This window comes from Rhincodon typus, chromosome 19 (assembly GCF_021869965.1).
Source record: "Rhincodon typus isolate 14 chromosome 19, sRhiTyp1.1, whole genome shotgun sequence".
NCBI classification, from domain to species: Eukaryota; Metazoa; Chordata; class Chondrichthyes; order Orectolobiformes; family Rhincodontidae; genus Rhincodon; species Rhincodon typus.
This window is the reverse complement of record NC_063350.1, coordinates 48,245,049-48,265,776: the sequence shown is the minus strand read 5'-3', so window position 1 is coordinate 48,265,776 and position 20,728 is coordinate 48,245,049. Positions and strand designations below refer to the sequence as shown.

General features: G+C 39.4%; 1 protein-coding gene across 1 annotated transcript in view; it reads right to left on the bottom strand.

Moving 5' to 3' along the window:
• Nucleotides 1-6,423: 6,423 nt before the first annotated feature.
• The window catches only part of acot8 (acyl-CoA thioesterase 8), a 22,358-nt gene continuing 8,053 nt past the window's right edge, over nt 6,424-20,728 (bottom strand). The window contains exons 2-6 of the mRNA XM_048608180.1: nt 19,477-19,613; nt 17,285-17,510; nt 15,925-16,082; nt 10,598-10,789; nt 6,424-9,440 (exon numbers count right to left, since the gene is read on the bottom strand). Coding sequence (XP_048464137.1) covers nt 9,322-9,440; nt 10,598-10,789; nt 15,925-16,082; nt 17,285-17,510; nt 19,477-19,613 — 832 coding nt within the window. The 3' untranslated portion in view covers nt 6,424-9,321. The remainder of the gene's footprint in view (nt 9,441-10,597; nt 10,790-15,924; nt 16,083-17,284; nt 17,511-19,476; nt 19,614-20,728) is intronic.

Here is a 20,728-nt window from a genome sequence, read left to right as displayed (position 1 = left end):
AGGGGGAGGGGGAGGGGAGATTTTGAAACTTGTGAAATCCACATTGATACCATTGGGCTGCAGGGTTCCCAAGCGGAATATGAGTTGCTGTTCCTGCAACCTTCGGGTGGCATCGTTGTGGCACTGCAGGAGGCCCAGCATGGACATGTCGTCTGAGGAATGGGAGGGGGAGTTGAAATGGTTCGCGACTGGGAGGTGCAGTTGTTTATTGCGAACCGAGCGTAGGTGTTCTGCAAAGCGGTCCCCAAGCCTCCGCTTGGTTTCCCCGATGTAGAGGAGGCCACAACGAGTACAGCGGATGCAGTATACCACATTGGCAGATGTGCAGGTGAACATCTGCTTGATGTGGAAAGTCTTCTTGGGGCCTGGGATGGGGGTGAGGGAGGAGGTATGGGGGCAGGTGTAGCACTTCCTGCGGTTTAGACTTTGGGAGGAAACCTACAGAGACACAGGGAAAATGTGCAAACTCCACAAAGATAGTTGCCTGAGGATGGAATTGAACCCAGCTCCTGACGCTGTAAGGCAGCAGTGCTAACCTCTGAACCACCGTACCACCCTTGGGAAAATACGTTAGTCACCTTCTAACATTCTTGTCTGCACGCTTTGAATGACTATCAGAAAGCCATGCTGTATTTTACAAATCATTATGTTCTTCAGATTGATATAATTTTCAGTTTAATTCACAGTTAAAGAATAAACCTATCAATTTAAACTTTCAGTGCCTAAGGGCCATTGTCCTGTTTTCTGTCTGAAACGTACATGTTAATGGCCCAGATGATTATTGCAGTTAGTGTAGGTTACTAGCCTTGTTTTTGTGAAGTTTTCTTATAATGAAAGTTTTTGGAAGATGCAATTCATTTTCAGCCTAGCAGCCAATACCAGACATTGTAAAATTCTATTATTGTGAAAATTTAACTTGGAAAATCATTTGTGGCAATTCTTTTGCAATAAAAGTCCAAATCTGATTTTGGAATAAGAAGATGTATAATACGCCAAATTCTTTTAGACACTTAAATGGTCAAGACTTTTCAAGCCCACATGTTCTTAATTTCAGCCTCACTTCAGTATTTATGCATGATTCTGGGAACCTCTTGTCTCCTTTGCATGTTAAGGAAACAGACAAACATATATTCTGAAATTAGAGTAAAAGGAAGTTGAACTTCTTGTTACAGACTTTTTTTTTATGTTCTGCAATGTGAAGTTTCTGATACTGACTATGAGACCCTAGATTAGCAATAAATTTTAAAATAAGTGCTAATTAAACATATCCTGGTTTGCTACATCTCTGCACGATTAGACTGACCTGCACTAATGGTCCAATAGCAGACTAGAGTCAGTGTGATGTTAAGTTGCTGGAGAACTGTCACTGAACCAAAGTAAAGGATCTTTCGGAAATTCAGGTTTGTTATTTCTAGTGAAACACTGATTTTTTTTTTTAAATTAAGTCTCTTCAGCTAGTAATTATAGTTTTGTGTTTTAATTAACCTTATGTAAAATCGTAACAGCAATAATAATGAATTTTCTGTGTAACAGTAAAGTTGGATCATAGTATCTTGCAGATTATAGCACCAAACCTTGATTGTCTCATCACTTTTTTAAACACAGCCCCAGCTGTGTTAAATTTTTAAATGATTTTCGATTTTTACTTTCCAGCACCATTTTTCTAAGGTCTAGTTGATTAATTAATGAAATTCATTAAAGAGCATTAGTGGGATGAGTTTCAAAATGTATCCACTGTGGGAATTAACTACTTGACAAAGGAGTTCAGTGATCTGAATGTGTGGTAACCTCCAAATTTCACCCAATTTGTATCCCTTGGACTTTTACACACTTTCTGTTCTTGTATTTGAGACACTAAATTTAATTGAAGCGTGAGGCAGGTCCCTTGCTTTAAGCCTGTCAAGAAAATGAAATGTTGTCAACTATTTTATAAAAACAAAAGCACTATTTAGACCATTTATGGCCAACAGTCATTTACTTCAAAATGTTAGAACTAGGTTTTATTATAACCATTTTCTGTGACATTTCAGTTCACACCAATGTCAGTGACAATGCACTTCTTGGAATTTATCTGAATGCATATAAGATTTCACTTACCAAATAGCAATCTTTTCATGCTAGCAGTGCACACGCAAAGTTCTAAATTATTATAAATATGCTTTTCAAACTGCCTGCAAATGTCAAAAATCTTCCCTCCTACTCAGGCATTTTTAAAAAAAAAGTGGTTTTGCAAGAGATTGCAATTATGCAATGATGTGAATTCAAAGTGCTGAGTTAGCTTCCTGGAGAGGGGCTTACAATCTTTGGCTTTCATAAATGCCTTGATGTAGACCTTTTCATTATTGCAAAACCAGCAGTATAACTACAACCAGTATTCAGGCCACTTTAATGTCTCTCAGACAAATTGAAAGTCAGATGTCACATTTTCGCGCATTGTTGCATTACATTCAATGCAATAATCATGAATTCAACAAAACTGCACTCTAATTTTCTGTCCATTATTTAGATTATTTGATTTATTTAAAGAATTGTTGGCACACAATTCGTTTTTGCTCTCCCAAGGATATTTCCTTTCCCTATATTCCACTTGCGTTCCAACTACTTTTTCTGTGCTGCTAGTTTCAGATCTCCTGGATTTATTTTCTGGTTAGAAGATCCTGATGCAGAAGTTGCATCTAGCATCAACAAAGTATCTGAATTATTAACAGCAGGAATGATGTTTGGGTTTCTGAAAATGTTGCTTCAAACAAAACTGCAATTTTGCTGGGTGTTTGCAGTGAAGAGCTGGATAAAAGCTCCCATTGGCACTGCTAGGGAAAACCTCTAACTTTCAACCAACAAATAAAATGATTTCTTTATTTCATGGTTCATGGGTTCTTATTGTGTACAAACTCTATGTTTCCCTGCAATTTTAAATTATTTGAGACATTGAGTGGTCAAGACGTGATGCATAAATGCAATTTCTTTCCTTCTATAAATTATATTTTGGGATTTTCAAGCAACTGAGTTTTAAACATGTATGTTGTCCAGTCTGCTTTCAGTTTTATCACACTTGGTCTTGTCTTATCAATGTATGCGTGTTAAGGGAAATTCAAAATAGTTCCCATTATAAAAGGAACTTTAATAAAATGCAGTAGAGTGATTATTTATATAAAAGGGACTCAATGATATTTTGCTATATTAGACATGGCATAACTTATCAGTAACAATTAGTTCTATTTTATTGTAATATAAATAATTATGTGCATCTTAAAACACATTAAAAAGTGGAAGCAAGTTGTACTAAGGTACAAATTGGAAATATTTCTTTGCAGTGTGTATTGATTTTCTGCTCAGTGCTAAATTTATTATAGAGTCATACGTCACGGAAACAGACACTTCCAGCCAACTAGTCCACGCCTATCATGTTCCCGAACTAAACTTGTCCCACCTGCCTGAGTTTGGCCTATATTCCTCCAAACCTTTCCTATTCATGCCTTTATCCAAATGTCTTTTAAATGTTGCAACAGTACCTGCATCCACCACTTCCGGCAGTTCATTCCATACGCTAACCATTCTGTGTGTAAAAAAAGTTGCCCCCATATCCTTTTTAAATCTTTCTCCTCTCACATTAAAAGTATGCCCCTTAGGGAAGTGACCTTTGCTATTCACCTTATCTATGCCCCTCAAGATTTTATAAACCTCTGAAGTCACCCCTCAACCTATTGTTTGGTATTTTCTGTAACTAATTACCCCGTATGCAGTATTTTCTGTACATTTATTTACTGCTTGTCAGTTTGTTTGGAATTTAATGTCTCCACCAACTATTAATGTATCTAGGTATCTGCATTTTGAATAAATAGATTTATATAGTATTCAATATCTGCATGGTGCTTTGATATATAAAGGTGATAAAAATAAAGTGGATGATAAAGTTCCAAGTAATTAAATGTTCATCTAAAATAATTTTGTTTCAGATATTAATTCTGAATTTACTTTCTCAAGCATTGCAATTGTTAAATGTTGTCCCATTTGCATAATTCTTAAATATCTCTACTCAAATCACCCACGAATCTCTGATTCAATGAGAGAGAAAGACACAAACCTCTACATTTTGATTGCAAGAGTGTACAGGCTTTCTAGCACCAAAGGAAAACAAATGTTGGGGAGCAGATTTATTAACAGCAACAAACCAGCCAATGGTTATGCTAGAGCTGTAATATAGCCAAAAGATGTAGTACAAATGTATCCCAAGCAATTGGCAGAAGTACTTAGTAACTCACAAAAGAGAATTTTGACTATACCTAAAGGAAAAAGGTGTTGTCATGGAAGAGGAATGTAACTAATTAAATGACTCACCTAAAGAGCCAGTATAGGCACAATGGGCAAAATAGACTCTTCCTGCACAGTACAATAGTTTCACATTGAAATTGAGGATAATGTTCAGACCCATTTTCTGCCTCTTCTGCCGCAGGGCCAAGGTTAGGGAGGGGAGACAGAAGATACTCGTGTTTGAGGGAGTTGTGTCACAGTATTGGAGCTAGGCTAGTAATCCGGAATCCCAGGCTAACATTCTGGGGACCATGGGTTTGAATCCCACCATGACAGATGGTGAAATTTGAAATCAATAAGAAGTTGGAATTAACATGAAAAAATAGCCTTATGAAAACCTAATGGTGAACATATACCTACTGTCTCTTGTTTTTAAGAAAGAAAGAAAAACCTGTTCATTAATGTCCCTTTGAGACGGCAATCTGTCATCTCCACTTAGTCTGATCTGCCTGCAAGTCCAGACCCGTTGCAATGTGGTTGACTCTTAATAGTGTCTTCCTGGCAATTGGGAAAGGGCAATAGATTTTCTTTTAAAAATTAATTCATAGCATGTGGGCATCATTGGCTGGGTTAGCATTTATTGCATGTCCCTAGTTGCCATTGAGGTGATAGTGAGCTGCTTTTTGAACCTCTGCAGTCAATCTGATATAGGTACCCCCATAATACAGTTAAGGAGGGAGTTTCAAAATTTTAATCCAGTGACAGAAGGAATAGCATTATATTACCAAGTCAGGATCCTGAGTGGCTTGGAAAGGAATACAGTTCTAGTCACATTCAAGTTCTGTTGCCCTTGTCCTTCTTGATGGTAATGATCACAAGTTTGGAAGGAGCGAAGGAGCTTTGGTGAATTTCTGCAGCATATCCTGTAGATGGTACTGCTGCTTCCAAGTGTAAAAGAAACGGGGTGGAGGTTGGTACCAATCAAGCAGGCTGCTTCATCCTGGATGGTTTGGATAAAGGATTGACTAACTTATTCCCCGTCTTCTATTAAGGACAGCAATTCATAACTACTGGATTGGCACAGGATCATTATTATGGACACAATTATGAACAATGTGTATTCATGACTTGGATGACAGAAGTGAAAGGATTATTGCCAAGTTTACAGATGACATAAATAGGTGGGAAGGCAAGTGGTGAGAACGACAGCCTACAGAAGGAAATAGACAGCCTGTTTAACTGAGTGGGCAAAATCTTAGCAGATAGAATATAATGTAGGAAAATGTGAGGTTACATAACTGACCGGAAGACAAAAGGACTAAATATTATTTAATTGGAGAAAGACTGCAGAAAGCTGCAGAGCAAAGATTTGTAGGTCCTTATGCATGAATCATAAAAAGCTAGCTTCTAAGTTCAATGGGTAATAAGGAAGGCAAATGGAATATTTCCCTTTTGGTATAAAATCCATGGAGTATAAAAATAGAGGGATTATGCTAAAACTTTATAAAACACATCATGGAATACTGTGAACAGTTTTGGTCCCTTTATCCAAGAAAAGACATACTAGGTTTGGAAGTAGTCAAGAAGTTCAATAGATTGATCTTGGCTATGGAAGGACAGTCTTATGAGAGGCTGAGTAGGTTAGGCTTATAATCATTGACATTTAGAAGAGTGAGAGGCAAAAATATTGAAACATAAAAGAGTCTAAAGTGACTTGACAGAACAGATGCAGAAAGGTTGTTCCCCCTTGTGGGGAGGCTGGAAATGAATAGCATAATCAAGATTAAGGGGTCACACATTTAAGGCATGGTTTTTTTTTCTTCCCACCCTCTAATTACTGCAGGGGGCTTTAGAAGCTGTGTTGTTCAATATATTCAAGGCTGCGATAGATAGATGTTTAAGCAGTACAGGAAGCAAGGGTCAAGGACATAGGGGTTGAGATTATCAGCCCAGCCATGAACTTATTGATTGGAAGAGCAGAATCATAGAGTTGTACAGCACAGAGAGAGACTCTTTGGTCCAACTCATCTGCACCAACCAGATATCCTAACCCGATCTAATTCCATTTGCCAACATTTGGCCCACCTCACTCTAAACACTTCCTATTCTTGTGCCAATCAAGATGCCTTTTAAATGTTGCAATTGTACCCACCTCCACCGCCTCCTCTGGTAGCTCGTTCCATACACAGCTGCCCTTCAGGTCTCTTTTAATCTTTTCCCCTCTCACCTTCAACCCATGTCCTCCAGTTTTGGATTCGCCTACCTTGGGAAAAGGTGAATGGGTTGGAAGGCCTACTTCTATTCCTATATCTTATTACATGGAAGCAAGACCATTGGTTCAAAGCCAGCATTATGGTTGCATTGGAACAGCTTGGTTAGACTTTTTGTGGAGCATGATCTTCTGTCCTATTGCTGGAATATTGTTAGGTCACAGAGTCTTTACAGTATCCACTGTATTCAACCTTTTGTTGATAGCTCATGGAATGAATCTAAATCGGATGAAGCGGTATCTGTGACGCTGGTACCACAAGGAGGCGGCCAATATGGATCATCCACTTGGCACTCCTCGCCAAAAATTGTTATGAATGCTTCAAACGAACCTTTTGCCCACCTTGTGCTGGGCTCTCACATCATTCAGGATGGTGATAATGTATAGAACATCCCATAAACATAGTAAAAACCTATGCTCACGAAAATTGTACTTCAACCTTGGACATGGAAAGTAATGAATGAAAGTGAAAAATAAATATCTTCTCTGCTCCCTCCATTCAATCCAGAAAATAGAAGGGAGGAAATTGATACATAGTTTTCAAACTCTAGAAAGGTTTTAAAAAGGCAAACAAAAGATTGTTTCCATAGTAGAAGGCAAATGGTAATGTGGATAATGAGGATTACAACAAAAAGAGGAAGCCAGAGGTATTATCCCTCAATCACAAGATTAAAATAATTATTTAAGTATTATAAAGGGATTAGTAGTTTAATTAGCTAACACCAGCATATTAAAAAAAATGTGCTGTTGTCATTGCCTCTAGGTATTTCAGACTATGCTAAGGTCTAGACTGGATGTCATTTGTGGCTGCAGAATCTGATTCAGACCAATAACTTTGGTCTGAGATGGACTGACTGATTTTTCTTTCTGTCCACTGTGATCATTTCTGCCATCTGGTCTTACCCTCAGCATTTTCTACTCTTCCTGACTGCTAGGATCCAGGCACTCGGACAGTAGGAAAGACTTCCGATGCAGCAACTCTGATCCCATTTAACTTAAGTCCTCGCTTGCAGATGTTCTTGTATCATGCCAAAAGCAAGCTCACCATTGAGCATGCAAAACATGCTTTGTGAGAACAGCAGCACTAGGCCTCATGCAAAAAACAAAACAGGGTTTGTGCAGAAAATAAAAATTCTTCTGTGCCAACAGCTATCTAATAGAAACTGCATATATCAGAAACAGGCTGTATACATGATATAATCTAAGCATTCAGATTTGACACAGCATGTTGATTGTTTATAAAAAATACAAAAACCACAACCACCACAGGCATGATTCAATAAAAGATAATTTCGAAATTGAATTGTGTAACATCGGGATTTTGTTTTAAATACACTGGAATATACAAGTATATGACATCCATGCTACCTAAATCCTCTGGTTGTGAAAGACTTTGATTCTTATTTTAAATTTGACTTATTTTTTTTCTGAATTCTATCATTGTTAAACCATGTCTATCAATGCATTAGCGTAAAATAAATATGCTACAACATCTGACAAAATGAAGTACCCCATAGCCTAACTGGTGAGGGCTTATTAATGCATGAACATTAAGTCATACTTACTGTGTGGTACAAAATTCACTTTTTGGCCTGTGCAAAGTTAGCAGGTCTCAGCCAAGGTCAGTTGGGCTCTTATGTTAAGGGATCCAATAACAACAAAAAGGCATGGAAAGAAAATACAGGATTCCTATCTTCCCCGTGATGCCAGCTGTAAAATATGCATGTGGTCATAAGAAGGAACAGATTTGATTTGGACATGACATTTGCCACAGCAAAATAACTTACAGAAACACAAAGAACAGTAATTTAACAGCTACAGGAGGGCAACTGCTTGCCATACCACTGTAAGCTAATACCTTTGAGAGGATAGATAAAAGTAAAATATGACAATTGAATTTTGTGTAACACCTAGATTTTTTCTTACACTGGAATGTACAAGTGTATTACATGCTGCCCAAATCATCTGGTTACTCTGGACTTTAATTGTTAGTTGACTGCACATGGCAACAAAAATTGGAAATCCCATGTAGACAATTGCCTGTAAAATGGCAGGGGAGGCACAGATATAATAAGTATGTTATTTAAAGTCAGAAAATTTACATGTTTGACTCCAGACCAAGTGCTGGATTTGAGAAAGCTCTTCTGGATTGTGTAGTTTGGGGAAGGTTCCTTCATTTACAAAGCACTGGCAGTCTCTCATGGGAGCAATGCATCTGAGAATTGGCAATGGCTCAGCGCTTGAAGTATGCAGCTGCTCCAGCTGCATTGAAACGTTGCAAGACTGATTGGCCCTTGGTGATAACAGTTTGCATTTAGTTGGACCCTTAACATAATGAAACATCCCAAAGTACTTCACAGGGAACACAAAACAAAAGACAGCACCAAGTTACATTTGAGATGCCTGGACAGATGACCAAAATCTCAATCACAGGTAGGTAAAAGCAAAAAATGCTGGACATCTACAAAAATAATTCAACAGATGCAAACTCAACAGAATCTAAGACGTGGGGTGTGTGGAGAGAGACAGACAGAGAGATTTACCATTGAGCCCTGCATGTTTCTTCTTTGGAACTCCAAAGAACAACAGAGCTGCAGAGTCTCTCCAGTCTGTTACTTCTATTTTATAAAACTATTTTGCATAGTTTTTTTCTTGTATGTATAGGAATTACTGGAAAATCTTCAGACAATAAATAGGGTTTACCATATTACAGGTATTATCTCTTGACAAATTAGACAAAATGTTAGCAAATACATGCTAAAAATGTTGGAGTTAGATTAATTGGCAACTAGCCATTTTAGTCACAACTTGCTTCTGTTGGCTGCTGGCTTCACATAAAATACTCCCTCTTGAGCACAAGAAACTGCTAAGACTCCATTCTGCTTCCAGAGACGACCCTGTACCAGACCTCTGCAGTCACCTACAGACAAAGTAAGATCATGAGCTGTAAGATTTCTCTAAGATTACAAAAATAACCTGGTGCCACTATTATTAGAATTTCAAGCACCAAAAGACAAATTCCTCTGTCTCTTCACCATCCTATACTCTCCCAGAGGGAGCCCTGGAGGTCAGAAGGTATAGAATTTGTGTACTTATCTCGATCAAAATTTTTGGTTGCTAATATATCCACTATTTTGTACTCTGCACTATTTTCCTGTACGACATGCCACTGACATCAGAGATTAGGACAGGCCTCCCTGTGAATACCTTCATATAGTTGTCCTTGTGGCTCCCACAAGGAAAAGCTGAAAATCACAGCCACATCCAGACTGCACAGCAAACAGGTTGGACAAATTCCTGCTCTAGTCTATTTCCAAGGAGCAATTGCTGGGAGAAGCAAAAGTAATGCTCAGCCTTCAATCTATGTGGCAAAGGAATCATCCAGCCTCTGTGTAGCACTTGTCTCAGCTAGATAATCTCCTGCCACTGCACTGCAAGAGAAAGTCACCGTCACTAATGTCATTGCTGTGTACCGATTTTTGCTGCCTCACTCCTTAATGCCCCCCCTTGTCACTTCACCCCTGACATAGGTCAATGAGGCTTAAGGGCTGGATGCAAGATGGTGAGATGAGAGGCAAATTGGGTGGTGAGCAAAACACCATGTGAGGCAGAGTGAGGCAGCAATCAACCAGCATGCAATGAAAATTAAAAATCTCACATTGAGGGCAACAACTGAAATAGTCATTTCTTTTTAAAATTGGATGGTGATAGAACTGTAGGTGAGATTAAAATTGGTAATGTGGGTAATTGAAGTAGCTGTTTTAAAAAAGAGATAATACAGACATTTCTACTGCACATTCAGTGGGCATGCCCTCAACAGTTGAAATGTCAGCAAATGCAGCCTTTCTTAACAGCATCGTTAAGGAAGATTAAGAACTAATCCTGTAAAGGAACTGAGTGTGCAAAGCTGGTCTCAATACACTAAAGTTGGTAATGTTCTTGCACACGTGGAGCGCATTCACTGCTATTTTACACCCACCCCCTAGAAGATTATTTTGATAAACTTTAAGTAGTTAATGAATCATTCCTGTCCAGCTCTGTGAAAATGAAATGATAAAATAAAACGTGGAAACTCACCAGACCAAGGACTCTCACATTCGTATAACATCCACTCGTCAGACCGGAATGGGGCATGAAACCACATGGAGTGGTCCAGGGATGCCATGAACTTTACCCTATAGTTCACATGAGGCAGTAACGCAGTTGCCAGGAAGGAATAGTCGGAAATGTAGGCAGCAACGCAACAATGCAATTTCATGTTCCCATCACCTGTTAAACAGTTAAAACAACTATGTATTTTTGTATCAGTGAGTTGGCTTTTTAGAAAGCATACAAAGTAGAAACAGTTTGCACTTAAACAGAATCTTTCACATGCTCACAGTACTAAACAACCAACTACGTTTCAAAAGCTTGTTCTGTAGGCAAAGATGGAAGTCAATTTACGCAGCACAATCCCACAAGCAAAGAGAAGAATAATAGTTAAATTGTTACCTTGGTTTTGGTTGAGGGAAGAAAGTCAGCCCGAACAGGAGGAGAACTCTTGAGCTCTTGTTCAAAAGAATCTTTGGGATCTTTAACATTCAGCTGAGCACCCTTTATTGATGATCAAGATTAAACTGATGGAGCGGTACTCGGCTGGGTTGGATTTATCCTGCTTTTTGTGTAGAAGGCATACCTGGACAATACTGTCACGTAGATAGTGGTGTTGAGACTGTACTGGAACAGCTTAGCTGAGGGTGCCAGAATGTTACCAGAGTCCACTACCTTTGTGGTATCCAGTGTCCAACCCTTTCTTGAAATCACATGGAGTAAATCAGAATTGGTTGAAGACTGGCATTTATGATGCTGGGGGCTGCAGAAGACAGAGGTACATCACCACTTGACACTTGTGGCTGAAGATTGCTGCAAATGCTTCAGCCTTACTTTTTGCACGTATGTGCTGGATTTCCCATCATTGAGGATGGGAATATTAGTGGAGCTGTGTCTAGTAGTTAGTTAATTGTCCAAATCTATCCATGACTGATGTGGTAGGACTGTTAGAACAATCCTGTCTATCTGACCGCTCATGCTGTTTGCTTTGCAATGAGTGTTTAAAAAAGTTTATTGTTTTCATTTTGAGTTCTGTTCACAGTGGATATTGGGTTGGTGGCTCCAACAGTAGCTATGAGTGAGCACAAAAGCAGCTTTGAGGATTGATGGATTGTGGGCCTGACATTTGTCATTAAAACATGGCCTGTTGTCACAGCAAACACAGGCTGATGTTGCAGTCTGCCAGCCTCCCACTTCGTCCATTTCCATTGTTACCTTAGAGCTACCTCTGAAACGTATGGCCAAGGTCTCTCTCTCTCTCTCTCTCTCTCTCTCTCACACACACACACACACACACCTCCCTGCTGCCTCAAAAACACAATGCTATGGCTGGCAGGCTTTTTTGTTTGGAAGGTGGTGGTGAACCTGCGGGATCCCAACTCAACCCTCACACCTTTACCACAAACATCTAGCTCGAACTCTCAACTTAACATCTCATTTAAAAATGAAGCTGCTCCACCAATGTACCACTCCTTCACTATCCCAGTGACCAACTTGAATTACACACAAATCTCTGGTTTGCGATTTGAGATATGCTACGTGCCTAAGGTGAGACAATATTATTCCAAACAGGCAACAAATCTAATGCAGTCACTGTAACTGTGCAACTCTGAGGAATGCAAATTGATAGTTCTAACCTATTCCGACAAAGAAGAAAAGAGAGGATCATTTGATCCACAGTGCCTACTCTACCTCTTTGGTTGAATTGTCTAATTAGTGTCACTCCCATGCTCTTTCCCCACAGCACTTTTGTTTTGTCCCCTTCAAGCATTTATCCAATTCTCTTTCCAAAGCTGTTGTTACAGAGTCTGCATTCATGTGCCTTACGGAGAGCACAAGTGTTTCAAAAATGCAGTACCACCTTCACAACTACCTCAAGGTAAACCTGCTCAAAATCAGAGCACCTCATTTGCAAGACAGTGCGCAAATCACAAGGTGCTTTTCTAGACATTGTTGTCTTACCCATGGGATAGGATTTTTGGGAGCACCAGCATGGCCAATGTTTAATATATCCCAGTCATGTCACAACAGCACTGCCTGGAACTCAATTGTTCCCAACGCCTCACAAAACAATGCACATTCTGGTTGGCCAATTTTGTCTCAAAGGGGAGCACATTTATCCCTTCCCCTTTTCTACTTGCATTCAGTTTCTCTGAGGCACCATACTTGTTTATATTTAAAACCACTTTAGTGTAATTTCAATTCCAAAAGATAAAAGATTTCACAAACACTATTTTTTTACTATTCACTCATGTGATGTGGCTAGGCCAGCATGTGTGCTGAGCTTTTATAGATACATATCTCCAGATTTCTGCTGCTACCTGCCCTTTAAAATTGTACAATTTAGTTTATGTTGCCTCTCCTTATGGTTTTTTATCACAATGTATCACTTTGCAATCTCTGCACAAATCAGTCATCCTACTGTCTATCAGAGATAGCAAGAACTGCAGATGCCAGAGTCAGAGACAACACAGTATGGAGCTGGAGGAACACAGCAGGCCAGGCAGCAGAGAAGCAGGGAAGTTGATATTTTGGGTTGGGACCCTTTTTCAGAAATGGGGAGGGGGAAGGGAGCTGGGAAATAAAGAGAGAGGAGGGGTGGGGCTGTGGAAGATGACGTTTCACTCAATTCTGAAGGGTCCCGACCCAAAATATCAACTTTCCTGCTCCTCTGATGCCACCTGGCCTGCTGTGTTCCTCCAGCTCCATACTGTGTTGTCTCATCCTATAGTCTATTACTGATTTTCAATGTTCTGTTCCATTTTCAACCTTTGAAATTATCTCCAAGCTCAGGTTATTAACCGATGTCAAAATGAACAATGATACTAATACCATCTCTGAGTGAGCATTACAATGTGCTTCCCTCAAATTTGAAAAATAACCAATTGCAATTACAAGGATGTTGCTAGGATTGGAGAGTTTGAGCAGTCGGGACAAGCTGAACAGTCTGGGGCTATTTTCCAGAGAGTAGGAGGCTGAGGAGTGATCTTTTGGAAGGTTCTAAAATCATTAAGGACAAGGATAGTCTGAATAGCCAAGGTCTTTTTCTCAGGGTAAGGGCGTCCAAAACCAAATGACATAGGTTTAAGATTTAAAAAGGACCCGATGGACAACATTTTCACACAGAGCGTGGTGCGTGTATAGAATGAACTGTCAGAGGAAGTGGTGGAGGCTGGTACAACATTTAAAAGGCATCTGGCTGCGTACATGAATAGGAAGGATTTAGAGGGATATGGGCCAAATGCTGGCAAACAGGACTAGATCAATTTAAGATAACTGGTCGGCATGGACGATTGGACCGAAGGGTCTGTTTCTGTGCTGTATGACTCTATAACACTGTTCCTTAATCAATTCTGCATCCATTCCTTTAATTGCAGGAGTTTTTTTTTGCCAATACTATGCAATTACTTATTGCAGTAATCAAAACACTGGCTAAATTCATAAACTTACAACATCAAGCTGTTCTATCCAGAGCACTAAAGTTACAGTACTTAGTTTGCACAAGCATTCACTAGTAAAACAATAGCACCCCCTCTTGGCAAAATCCATCCAGAAATTGTCATATAGCACTGCACAGTATAAGTTCAGATTTCTCATTGTCACAAGTAGATTTCATCCCAGCCTTTCCACAGACCAAGGACAAAGTCAAGTATATTTTGATAAAGTCCCCCACAAGAGACTAGTTTAAAAAAAACTAAAAGCACACAGGTGAGGAGATGTTACACTGGCATCGATTAACAATGAGCTAACAGACGGAAGCAATAGGAATAAATGGGGCACTCCCTCATTGGCAGGTTGCGACTAGTGGGTTACTGCAAGTATCAATACTTGGGCCCCAGCTGTTCACAATTTATTTCAATGACTTGAATCTGAGGACTAAAGGGGTTGTGAAGACGATTCAAAACATTTCAGAAGAATTTGGACAGGCTTAATGACTGGGCTAGAACATGGCAGGTGGAATATAACGTGGAAAGAAAATGAGAGATTATCCAGTTTAGTGGAAGAGAAACAATGGTAAGAAGTTGAAAAGTTTAAGGGACCTAGGTGTCCTCATCAGTAAAGTCAATGAAAGCTTACAGGTAAGTGCAGCAAGCTATTAGGAAGGCTATGGAATATTAGCCTTTATTGAAAGAGGATATGAGTACAGCAGCATTGCATCTTGCCTTAATTTTTCAGTAGTTTGACTAGACCGCACCTGGAGTACTATGTGCAGTTTTAGTCACCTTATCCCAAGTAAGATATCATTGCACTCCCTCAATTACATTTAAGGTTCACCAAACTTGTTCCCAGATAGTAGGAGACAATTTGCGCAAACTGGGCCTGTATTCTCTAGAGAATTTGAAGAATGCCGGTGACCTCACCGAAACCTACCAAATATTTAGAAGGGATAGACAGAGTAGATAGTGTTTTCTCTCCGGGTGGGGCGGGTGGGGCGGGTGGGGCGGGCATCTAAAATCCACAGGCAAAATATAAAAAGGGAATGCCACTTAGGTCCGAGATGAAGAGAAATTTTTTACTCAGTGTTGTGAATCTTTGCAATTCTCTGCCAGCGGGGGCTGTGGAAGCTCAGTTTGAGTAGGTTTACAGTACAGATTGATAGATTTCTGATTACCAGTGGCACACAGGGGTATGGGAATGGTGTCTGTAAAAGGCATTGAACTGTTCAATCAGGGACAATCATACTGAATGGTGAGATAGACTTAACAGACTGAATGTCTTACTCTGGTTCCTAAGTCAATAGTGGTAGTGCGGTGATCTCAGAGACAGGCAGGAGGCCCAGTGATCAGAATGCCTCATGAACGAGTAATATGGATTGCCAGAGGGGAAATGCTGACTCAACAGACACATCAGTTAAGACATTGAACCAACTGGTCTAAGAAGAAAGAAAATTCTATGTAGATACACAGAGGTGATCCTCAAACTTAGTCAAGACAGTTTCCATATGACAATAGTTTAAGTGGATCAGTAATGAGAAGCAGACTGATTTACTACAAGAGAATCGGAGTGATGATTAAATCATGGATTCTGACTGTATTCGGTTTTTCAATGCTGTATAATTTTCATGATACCGCTTCATGCCCTGCCTCATCGTTGATGATTTTCATTAACTGCACCTCGTACAGATGGACTTCATGTTACAGCGAGAAGCATCACACAATCTCACCATCTGATTTTCACTCAAATTTGGTGTCCAGCAAATTAGACTTTTTACAAACAACTTGAATATAAGCACATTTTAAAAGAAAAAGAAGTCCATTTTACCCTTCCAACTCATGCAAGCAGAAAACATTTTGAAAGTAAATTCTGAATCCTACCTATGTAGCCACGTGCTCGAACCCAAAACCTCTGTACAGGCTCCACGGGTACACATCTGTAGTAATCTGGTGGATTTATGGGTTTGATTTCAATTGGAACCTCTTCAGCTAACATTTTCGTCAGACCCATTTTATAATTTTCTGTTAAATCTGGATCTCTAAAAATGAGGAAAACAAATCAAAACAAAGGGAACAACGCGGTCACAAGACATTCCTAAAATAAGGAGGAACATGATGGGAAGTCATTCAGTTTGCACTGCTTTCATCAAAAAAAAATCTACAAAATGCAAATCTATTAACAGTAGAGCAGCACAATAATTGGTTTAACTTACAATACTTAATGGCACTGGCCCTGATTCAGTCGCAGCATCTTCAAGTCAGAAAGTTGTTGATTCAAGCCTAAATCTAGAAATAAGCAAATAACCTATGCTAATAAATCAGTTCAGAGTGACTGAGCGATGTGTTGCTGGTTGGAGATTTTCCTGACTGATGTGAAATCAGAGTCCACTTTGTTCTCTCAGTGAACACACATGGCACTTTTTGAAATGCAAGCCATTCTCCTAATGGCATGGCTAACAATACTCTTCAGATACCAAGAATCAAAAAATCCCATCATTTACTGACCAAACCCCATCCCAACTCCCTACCTACACTCACCTTTACTGGCTCCATCCCCGCCTCCTTGACCTGTCCGTCTTCTCTCCACCTATCTGCTCCTTTATCCACTTTCCATCATCGTCTCCCCCTCTCTCTACTTATTTCAGAGTCCTCTTTGCCTCCTCTATTTCTGAAGAAGGGTCCAGACCCCAAACATCAGCTTTCCTGCTTGTCTGATGCTGCCTGGCCTGCTGTGTTCATCCAGCTCTACACCTTGTTATCTTAGACTCCAGCCTTGGCAGTTCCTACTATCCCACCATTTACTTGTTGCTTTTGTGATTGAGCTGCATTTATACAGCAACTTGGCATATATTTCCAGTGTTCCAAAACACTTCACATTCTGCGGATTACACTGCAATGCAGTATTTGTATTTGTGAATAACTATTATGATGCGTAACAAAACTTTTTTATAAGACATTCTTTGAAACAAATTAAAATGCCTTCCTAATAAACGGCGTCAATTTGCAGTAAGCTGGAACACTATATGAAAATACAACTATCACCAGTTCAAAAAATAACTACTTTAGAACAGTTTTACATACAGATAAAGATTTGGGAAGAGCTCGTAAAACGTTGTCTACTTGATATAAATTCCCTTTAAACCACTGTACTTTGGGCTGTACAAAGCACATTATAGATCTGACAGCACATTCTGAAATAATAATGCACATGCCTTATCTCAATTCTAGTCAACTACTATACCTCAAGTATTTTTCAATGAGTTCCTCTTGGGTCAATACATTTTCAGGGGCAGGAACCACCGGCATGGTAAACTGGTGCTGAATTGGGCTCTCCATTTTCTTCTGGAAAGAAGCCTGGCAAATTAGGATCGGGTGCCCATGCTGTATGGCTCTCACTGAACGAACAGAAAAGCTTTTACCGTCTCGGGTACGATACACTCTGTATACAACTGGCATATCGGGATCACCTGCAGTGAGATCAAAACACAATGCTAGGGGCTACGGCCACATTGTTTGATGCACTACAGTAAAATACAAGTGGTTCAAAAATGTCAACTCTCTTGACATAACTGATTTTTACACTTGGGTGCAATTTGTAGTGGATGGATTCACCAATATGTTTACAACTTGTCTCCTTTATGATTCTGTTAAAAATAGCAAATGAGGGAATGTTTGAGAGAACAGCCTCCATCTGAAATCCTAGCCTGTTCGCCCCTTTCAATTATCAATAGACTTGTTGTGCACTTCCAAAATCCGTTTTATTTTAAACATATGATGTTCCGTAACAAAGTCTTCATGTGCAATATGGGGCATTAGTAGTCATGATATTTCAGCACCACTTATTTACAGGTGAAAAGTGGTTAAAATTTTTTTTTTAGACTGGGCAAGGAAGGATAGGGCTTCTAACACCAGCACAGAAATACTCAAAGCTGATTTCAGTCTTGTAATACATACCACTTACAACAAATAAAAGGTTTAAAATAACCAATCACTTGTTTTGGATAGTACCTTTCAGATGACTGACAATTTCAATCACTAAATGACGTAGCTATCAAGTGCCAAGCGAAGATGGTGACATTTATATTTTCCCCATCCAGTGTTCTATGTTACAGTTTGCATGCAAATCCTAAATAATGTGAAAAGGAGACTTGAAGTTGAAACATTTCATCTTGCACGCATCATAATTAGGATGCAAAAAACAGACTCCATTTCATACAGCATGAGTATATTTGGCTGTAAGTGAGGGAAGGGAAAAAGGAAGAGCAATAGTGCTAGGGAATTCGTCAGTTACGGGAACAGATGAGCATTTGTAGCCTCTGATGTAACTCTAGGATGGGGATGGAATGCTGCCTCTCTGGTCAAGGATGCCACAGATCAGCTGCAGGATATCTGGGGGTGATAACCAGCCGGGCGGGCAGGATTGGGTTAAATTAGTCCTCCACTCAGAATTTAGGGAATCTGGTAGAAAATTAGCAAGTCAGACCTCAAATGTAGTCATCTCTGGACTACCCCCAATGCAACATGCAAGTGAATATAAAAATAGAATGATAAGTCAGATGAATGAGTGGCTACAAAGATCATTCAGGAGGGTGGGCTTTACATTCCTGCAACACTGGGACTGGTTCTGGGGAAAATGGCACCTGTACAAGCCAGAACAGAAATGGGACGTAGATAGTAGGAACTGTCAATGCTGGAGAATCTGATATAACAAGGTGTAGAGCTGGATGAATACAGCAGGCCTAGCAGCATCAGAGGAGCAGGAAAGCTGACATTTCGGGTCTAGACCCAAAATGTCAGCTTTCCTGCTCGGCCTGCTGTATTCATCCAGCTCTATACCTTGTTATATCAGAAATGGGACGTAGTTCCTTGTGGAACGTTTGCTAGTGCTTTGGGAAGGCTTTAAATTAACTTGACAGGAGTGTAGAAACCAAGGAAGAATATTAAAGAGTACTAGAGTTCAGAAAATGCTTGGACAGACAGATAACACCAGTAGAGAATAGTAAATTAATTGGAGAAGTCAGAGTTAGAACAGCACTTACCCTGAGCATCAGGTAACTTTGCTAAAACAAAAATGTATTAACCATTTCCAAAACCTTTGTTTTTAGAACAGTCTTTTTCCCATTTCAGTCCACAATCAAAAACTTACAAAATTAAACTGATCTACAAAATCAAAAAACTTTGGAATCTGAATTTCAATGAAGAAGTGAACTAAAGTGCAAATCTCTCTCTTCATGGCACCAATATATGAAATAGGCCATTGCTCACATTAGAAGAAGGTAACATCTGTATAAATGATCTGCATATCTGTTCAAAAAGAATTTTCATATAAATGTAGCCAATTAGGGGGCTGAATTTCTGATGCAACATAAATTGCTACAAAAACTGAAGCTCAAGAGGAAACAAAACCAAGCAGTGCAAAAATTTACATCTTACCTGCTCGAACAAAGTAACAGTGCAATGAATGAGCAAAAACATTCTCGGGTACAGACATTGCAGCAGCTACCAGTGCCTGACCAACAATCTGTCCACCAAATAACATGCGACTCTTCGGGATCCAGTGGTGTGTTCCTCTTTAAGAAAAAGATGCTATGTATGTGATTCAATCAGAATTTTAAATATAAAATAATGAAACAACTTTTGGCTTTTGAAAAGATCATGGCAGACCACGATTTACAATGTTCACCACAAACACATTATTTTGTGGTAATAAGGATATTTCCACAAGCTACCTTTTTAAAAAAAATTTGGGCAATTCAATCATAGCTTAAATTGCATCAGACTTCAGGCCCCAACAGTTTGATTCACAGCCCAGTTCAAAACGAAGTGTGAAAAATCTACATCAATTTCAGTTGTATTTTTCTCTATCAGATTTTTCATTTTCATTCACCACTGATTTTAATTTTTTTTCAGCTTCCTCAGTTTATAAAGTTATTCTCATTTTTAATAACCGTTATCATTGAAAACCTCATCTGCCTGACTTGACTTGCGTTTTTCTTCACCCTGCATTCCTTTAAACCTCAGCGTTGATGGGGTGCCTGATGTTTGAGCAGCTCAAGACCTCTGTGACATTTGCCCAGGTATCCATCCTGGAGAGGCACTTTAGTTGCACTGACAGGAAGCTACCAAGGTACAAAGGCATCCTATCAACTCATAGGATGAAATGCTACCAGAGAAGCACCAGTCCAACTTCCAATGTGTTTCACTGGTTATTTTTTGAAAACATCAGTTTCTTTGCAGGTGATTTGGCAACTCAGTAAAAAATGTACCCAAGAATTCCAATGCCTCTACTTATAGAGGACAATTATGGTTTGACAAATTGAACCATAACTTGTTCAATTTATCCTACTTCATAATTTGCCTTATCCGACTATATTGTTTGCCTTAATCAGGTGTGAACCAATGTCCGCAGAGTTAATAATAGGCAGTGTCCTATCAAAAGCCATTGACTACAAAATTGCTGAAAACAGCAAGATAAAAAATACTGCCTAATTCCTTCTATTAAAAATGTAATTTCCCAATTCTGGCACACGTAACTTAGGTCAACAACTCTCAAGTCATGGATAAACCAACAGAATCAGAGTTAACAAGGTGTAGAGCTGAATGAACACAGCAGGCCAAGCAGCATCATAGGAGCAGGAAGGCTGACGTTTCGGGCCTAGACCCTTCATCAGAAAGTTTTGCTGCT